At 34.9% G+C, this 7,428-nt stretch overlaps 2 protein-coding genes across 2 annotated transcripts in view; one reads left to right on the forward strand and one right to left on the reverse strand.

Moving 5' to 3' along the window:
* pcm (5'-3' exoribonuclease pacman) overlaps positions 1-3,044 on the reverse strand; it is a 63,197-nt gene extending 60,153 nt beyond the window's left edge. Inside the window, exons 1-6 of the mRNA XM_028306538.1 lie at positions 2,720-3,044; positions 2,099-2,325; positions 1,831-1,883; positions 1,559-1,719; positions 999-1,163; positions 26-308 (exon numbers count right to left, since the gene is read on the reverse strand). Of these exons, the coding sequence (XP_028162339.1) occupies positions 26-308; positions 999-1,163; positions 1,559-1,719; positions 1,831-1,883; positions 2,099-2,325; positions 2,720-2,794 (964 nt within the window). The 5' untranslated portion in view covers positions 2,795-3,044. The remainder of the gene's footprint in view (positions 1-25; positions 309-998; positions 1,164-1,558; positions 1,720-1,830; positions 1,884-2,098; positions 2,326-2,719) is intronic.
* Positions 3,045-3,432: 388 nt separating this feature from the next.
* Positions 3,433-6,822, forward strand: Nf-YB (nuclear factor Y-box B). Its single transcript, XM_028306551.1, has 5 exons — positions 3,433-3,730; positions 3,819-3,943; positions 4,362-4,574; positions 4,781-4,820; positions 6,420-6,822. Exons 1-5 carry the CDS (start codon positions 3,646-3,648, stop codon positions 6,524-6,526), a joined length of 570 nt encoding a protein of 189 aa, XP_028162352.1. The 5' UTR covers positions 3,433-3,645; the 3' UTR covers positions 6,527-6,822.
* The last annotated feature ends 606 nt before the right edge of the window (positions 6,823-7,428 follow it).

Here is a 7,428-nt window from a genome sequence, read left to right on the forward strand (position 1 = left end):
TAAACAAAGAAAAGTGTGAACTCACCATCTAAGGTAGGTAATACCTTCATATACGTTTTATACAATAAAGGCAATGCATCATTTGATATGTGCATATGAGGTAGATGGGGTATAAAATCATTTCCGACTAAGAACCCCATAAGCACCCAGTCGTCTACGATCTTCTCTAAATCATACTCAAAGGGAAGCGAATCCTTTATGGACATAAACTCTTGCTCTAAGTACTCCCTTAGTAACGATAAGTGGAGGAGGTAGAAATTTGTTTCTTCGGGACTCGTCGCGCGTTGAGTTGTCTTCCCGAATTTTACCTGAAATTGAATATGAAATTAGAGAAGTTTCAAAAGAATAAGGCAAGTGCTAAAAAGAAAATTCCGAACTAGAAGGATTTGATCCTAGTTAGCAATGATAAGAAATTATTTAAGAAGGAAAAACTTGGCATCAACTATAGAAATGCTGTCTAAACTGACCAAGGTCTCAAAGGAAAAGTCAAACTTTATTGTTTCATGCAGATTATTGCTGGCCAGACTTGTTGGGAGCCTGATGTTTGCATATTTTGTCCCTCCGCCGCCCCTTACAACATCTATTGGATGAGTGGGGGTGGTCCTTTTTTATTATGTAGAAACCATATGGCTATCCAGGAAGAGTAGGGGTAGGTATTTATAGTATACCCAAGAATATCATCTGGTGAACACGTTATACTAGTATACTCATATTATTTTGTGAACCTGACTCATATACTCATGAACTCGTACTCGTACTGTTTTACTTGTAACTTGTGTACTTTTACTCATACTAATATACTAGTAAACTTGTACTTGTATACTTTTGAAGTCGTACTTGTATACTCGTGAACTCGTATTGGTATACTCGTGAACATGACTCCTATACTGATGAACTCATAGTCTTGTACTCAAATAGGAGAGACTTGTACACGTATACTCGTGAAATCGTACTCGTATATCCGTGAACTAGATTATTCTCGTGTTTCAAAGTCTTACCTCCTCCCTAAGCAGCGCGAAGTGCGGCTCATGCGTGCACATGCCCAGCATGATCAAATCCGCATCCAGCCCGTACAAGCAGTGCCGCGTATTGGGATCGTAGCCCGGCTGCGAGCGCGACCACCGAATGTAGTCCATTATCTTGTGCTCGCCTTCGCCTGGCGTCTGGGGAAAGAGGCTTTATTAAATTCAAACGGTTTAAAATTTTTGTTAAAAAATAGCATTAAAATAATAGGCAAACCTTTCAAACTTGAAAAAATATTGCCTCAGATGGGAATTGGACCTACGACCATTTGCTTGCTATTTGCTTATTGCCAAAAAAATTTATAACTAGTCATTTAAATTGAATTGAATAGAAGCGCTGCAGCAATGCATCTGTAGAGCTTCAATAATTAACATGTGGCCACTAATTTATTTCAATAGTTGTTAACACGAATTTGCAACAGTGACAATATGTAAATTAGCACCGTACTTCTAATTTGAAGGCGCCCTTACAAGTATAAACACAACAATTTGGGAAATAACTCCCTTCTGTATTACGAGAATATGAAATGTCTTACCTCATGGCCAGAAAGTATGACTTTCACTTTAGACCACAGCGGGTCAGTGGACATCTTCTCTTTTACGAAGAATCTTAGCTGCTCATGTAGCCGAGCCATGAATACCGTGCCAGGAGTGATGCAGTTACTGTCAAAACGTTTCTCCGTTGGTAATACTTCTCCTAAAATAAAAAACAAATGTTTCAGTTTTTTAATAATGTATTTTCTCAATTATTCTAATTAGAATCTAGTTATATTATTATAATTCATTTAAATTTATTTTTGTTATTTACCTTTGGCTTTGGCATTTTCTTCCAATTGTTCTGCTTCTCTGGCTGACCTAAATCTGAAAAAAAAAAAGCCATTAATAACTATTTCTTTACCAAGTCTTTTAATGAAAACTGACTGAGGCTGCACAATCAATAAGTAAAGCTTCGGACATGTCAACCAAAATCAATATATGAGATGAAGATTAACAGCAGACCTACATAAAAGAGAATTGGATCTAATATGAATTGTAAGTGTAAAGGCCATTTTACAAATATTTAATTGCTAACTTACCTTCTGCCTCTCTGTTGGTTCATCTTAGCTCTGGGAGCGACACCATCAATGGCCATGAAGAACAGTTTCTTTGGCTTGATGATTTGAAAGAGAATACTGAGATAGTGGAATATATCCTGGAATATCTTTTCTTCGGTTATCCGGAAGTGCGGGTTGGAGTCATCCGGGTGGGAGCAGTTGTGGATGATTCCGTTCATGTCCAGATACATGTTGTCGAATTCTGGTATCTATGCAAAAATGTGTTGATATAATACCTAATAAAGTATGAGCAAAAAATTATGTTTGTATTATTATTGTAAAACTGGAATTTCTGAGTTGTGACTTTAAACCTTTTACTATAATAGATACCTAAATGATATTATATAATCAGAATTAATGCTGCCAATGGTTTCATCAATTAATAATTTGTTGTGAAATCAAAAGGTTTTCAAGTGAAGGCATAGAGTGAAGGATGAATTATTACTTTTGTATAATTTACTGAAATGAGAAGATTCCTGAAATGGAATTAACTAAATAAGATTTATCTGTGAAAATTGTTGTGTACAAAATTTGTGTGTAAATTAAGGAAAACTGGAAAATATGGAGTACTTATCAAGATTTAAGAATTTAAGAATAACATACCTGATATTGTTTCACGAGCTCATTGAGGCACGGATATCGCTCACTCGTGTACCTGAAGAACTTTGGTACACCCATTTTGTATGATAGTCAGCAAATTATTTGCAAAACTGAAAGATTATTATTGGCAAAGGTTTGCCAATCGGTGACCCCTAAATCTCGTATAACCTTATCACAAAACGTTAGTTTATGTTCTGCATTGAAATGTATGAGTGCAGGTATTTAATTTTATGGATCCATTTATTAAATTAGTCGGCCGATTGGAAAATATCGGATAAAAAAGAATTAAATGTTCCAACATTATACATTCCTGAAACGTAAATTTTTAGTGATGTGTAACAGACAGACAGATGAGCAAACATCAGTTATTACTCGATTACGATTAAATAAAATAACAAAAAATATTTAGCAAAATAAAAAAGATTAACAAAAATTATTAAGCAAAACAAAAAACAACGTTCTGTTTTGAATTTCTAATTAAAGATTGTCTACAAAGTCAAATTAGAATCACTACACGAAATCTTAATGCTTTATCGGTATTATTACTCCAAAAACTTTTTACCAAAGCGCATATTTTCACGTAAAAATAATTGAGAATGTTTTTAATTTTCAAATGAATGAAATTCTTAATACGAGAAAAAATATTTTTTCTTAAATCATAATCCATTAAAATGGCGTTTGTATAAACGATTAACGAACATCACTATTCTGAAATCGATTGATTTGGTTGGTTGGAGTTGCATTGCGTTGTGTTTGTAAATTGTAAATAAACAAAAATACTATTTTCTCGAAGATTGTGATATAATTTTGCACTCATTGTTGTAATACAGTGCTTTTGTACATCTTACTGTAGCAAAGAATAACTGGTATACATTTTACAAAGGATCTGAAAACATAACCTAAAAGTTTTACAATATTGATGATAAATAATGGAAAACGACGAAATTGGCACCGATCTGGTCAGCAGCGGCTTCTTAGAAGAAACTTATGTCGTTAACGCTGATGATGTATTGGGCAAGTAGTTTAAAAACAGCGTATTAAAGTGTACATGGTGGTCTAAAGTAAGAGTTAATTAACCTTATTTATTTTCGTTTTTTTACAGAAGAAGAAAACAATTCGGATTCAAATTGTGGAGGAAAACTTGCCCCATTGAGAGAGCAAGATCGTTTTCTGCCCATAGCTAATATTGTTAAAATTATGAAGAGGGCAATACCTCCTAATGGAAAGGTACTAAACTAGTATTCAATATTTAAGGGATTTTATTCTAAAACAATGTTCACAAACAACACTTCAGCATAGATTAAGCCTGCTACTGTTGTTGAAGCCTGAGTACAACAAATCACTGCACTGATGCCTTTTTAGATTAGTGTCTGGTGTCTGAGCTATTGTGTTGGATTTTAATAATTCGTAACTGCTATTTTAGATTAAAAAAAAGCTAATTCTTTATCTTTGATCATTTCAATTTCATGATAACAGCCAAAAGTAACAATTGAAAGTTTTTTTTTATCTATGTGTGTATCTTGGAAGAAATAACATCCAATAAGAATTTTTCAAATAAGTTATATTTCGTTCGTTCGTACGTTTCAGCCAAATGACGTCCACTGCTGCCAAAGTTATATTTACTTACCGTTATTTGTCCACACAGATCGCCAAGGATGCAAGAGAGTGTGTCCAAGAATGCATATCAGAATTCATCTCATTCGTGACAAGCGAAGCCAGTGACAGATGCCAAGTAGAAAAAAGGAAAACCATAAACGGTGAAGATGTTCTCTTCGCCATGAATGCTCTCGGATTTGATAACTATGTTGAACCGTTAAAGTTATACCTTAAGAAATTTAGAGAAACTGCCCTATCTCCCGTAAGTATAGTAGCTAAGTTGTTTAATAATAAAATTGGAGTAATCATAAAATTTAAGAATAATGAACCTATTGTAAAACTTGCATGGTTTCTTGCTCACACGTTTGTATTAAAAATAGCATTCTAAAGGTATATTCATATTGCTAAAACATTGTTCAGAACCTGTTTTGTTGTTCCATTCATCCACACAATTCTCTTATTTTTCAGGTGACTATCAATAAAATGAATAAAATTGTGGTATACGGAGGTAAGTTTCCAGCTCTATTACCTTTTACAACTATTGTTTACAAATCATATTTGCTTGTTCACTTCAAAGTTAACCCATTCCCTGCCCACAACAAAAAAAAACTATGATTTGAATGAACTAGTCCAAATTCATGTAGGCTCTTCCTTACCTGGTAGCCAGTCATTCTATTTAGCTGTAAGAAGTATTTCAGCCATTTATGAGACCTACCGTATTTGCTCTCACTAGTCGCGTGTCTAGCGAGTAACAGGACCTTAATTCGATATTCCTCCGTATTTGCGCTCCCCATTTGGCGCCACTGTCTCAGCCTCAGTTGTGGCCTCAGCCACTAGCTAGTGATAGGACTTTAGGCCCGGATTTCATTATTTCCAGATTTCCATGGAAATCTAAATGGTTATTCAATCAAAATTTATCTCTTTTCGTCTCCTCTCTTCTCCACTAGACTGCATCTCAGGCGATTGCGGTCAAATACCTGACTTGTCTAGCATAAAAAAAAAACTTCGTGGGAAGCGTATCTTACTCGCTATAGTCTTTTTCACGTAAGATGATCCGTATGACTATTAAAGAGGAGAAGAAGTATGCGTAATATGGATAAGAAGGTTATCCATATTACGCATACTACATAATTATGCAGAATATTTTTGAAAAAATATTTGTATTTTATTAGCAATATAATAAAAAAAAAATAACTACTTGTCTTGAAATATATAGTAAAATCCGAGTCTATTGATTATATTTTAATTAAATACGATGTAAAATTATTTTTTATTTAATGTACGCATGAATGTGTGAAACGGAATAGATTTAGTGCTGGGGTATTTCTTGTTTAATAAAATCGATTATTTCCGCGGTTCATTAATCGATTGCAGTGAATACTTAGTTACTAAAAACATCACAAAAATCAACTATATTTTTCGATTATTGACTTTAATAAACGCATTGAAAATAAATTCATAGTTTTTAATTTCAAGAAACAGAACCAGTACTTTTTAGGAATCGTTTTTTTGAACACGAACCATGAAATTTGAATATTATCAATAAAAAATTGTTACAATAATATTTGTAATTAAAAAAATCATGTTTTTTGTTAAATAACACCTATACAAAATATTTCTCTAAAAGTAGGTTTCACTACCTCTTCGAAAAAAATCGATAGATAAATCGCTATGGTTTAGTTATGTGACATCTCTAAATCTTTCAAACTCGAAACGTCATACGGATCATCTTAGGTGAAAAAGACTATAGTGGCGCCAACTGGTGAGTGCAAAATGCGCTAGTCACTATTAACAGAGTAAATACAAATGAGTAGGTCATCTTCATAGAAACGCACCGAGCGCGGTTTGAATGTGAGCGCGCCAATATACGAATGCGGCGCGCTCACAAACAAACCGCGCCCGTGCGTTTCTATGAAGATGACCGCACACTCACTGCGGGCGCGCGTCGCACAGTCGCGACAGCAATATAATTACGCGCGAGCGATAAGGATGGGTAGCTTGGGGTCATTGGACGGGATTCTACGTGCTCACGGACCAGGCTTTACTCATTTGTATTTACTCTGCTATTAATGTATCGACCTGAAATATTTATTTATTTTACTTCCAGGGGACGGAGCGTCCTGTGTTCCAATGGACAATGACAATGACTCGCATTCAGAAGCCACGGTAATATACACCTATCCTAAAGTAATTGAAGACTTCACAATCACGTAAGTGAAAATCGCCTAATGGATCACGTTTGTACAAGTAAGGCAGCAGGAACATGTAGCTAGCATATTTTTAACCTTACCACACTTGTCTTAAGGTCGAGACAATAAAAATGTTAGCCTGCTATGCCTTACGAGGGGTTAAGTCCAGTTTTTATTGAGTCAGTAAATTGACATGAAAATTATCAGGACACCAGTGCTTACGTTATTGTATAACGCGCCAATAACATTGACAAAATATACAGGATGTCCCAAAAAGTAGTGTTCAGCCGAAGCCCAGAGGTAGAGCATTATAAGGGCGACCCAAATCACCGGCACCGTGACTTTTGATAGTTTTCGAGATATTATTTTAGTTTACATTCGTGGTAAGGATATAAACCTTCTGAATCAGTTAGACCTAGTATTCATCTAATAATAATAAAAAAATCCGTCATAGTGACCAAAAAAGTGCCTAAGCACAGAAATTTAAAACAATCATAACTCGGAAACCATCAAAAATCGCGGAACATACATGATTTGGATAGCCCTAGTGATGCTCTACCTCTGGGCTTCGGCTTAACACTACTTTTTGGGACATCCTGTATGTCTTGTCTATGTGATGAGTAAATATCTCTGTGATTGTTATGTGAAGTAATGCTGGATACTAAAAACTATTTGATTCAGTTGATTTTAATCATGATTTACTAATAAAATTACCCGAGTCTCTTGGCGCAGACTCTACAGCTCTATGGTCTTTATTTCACCGGGACACTATGGCTGCAAACATATTGTTGCTACATTTTGGCGCAATGTAGTTGTGGCGCCATTGTGACTTGGTAAAATAGCGATTTTCAAGAGCCCAGTATGACAATCTACTGATTCAAATAAAAGATTGGAATATAAATACCAGTTATGGCCAGTTTGCATAAT

The sequence above is a fragment of the Ostrinia furnacalis genome, unplaced genomic scaffold (assembly GCF_004193835.3).
Source record: "Ostrinia furnacalis isolate ACB-3 unplaced genomic scaffold, ASM419383v2 OfSCF2036, whole genome shotgun sequence".
In the NCBI taxonomy this organism is placed as follows: Eukaryota; Metazoa; Arthropoda; class Insecta; order Lepidoptera; family Crambidae; genus Ostrinia; species Ostrinia furnacalis.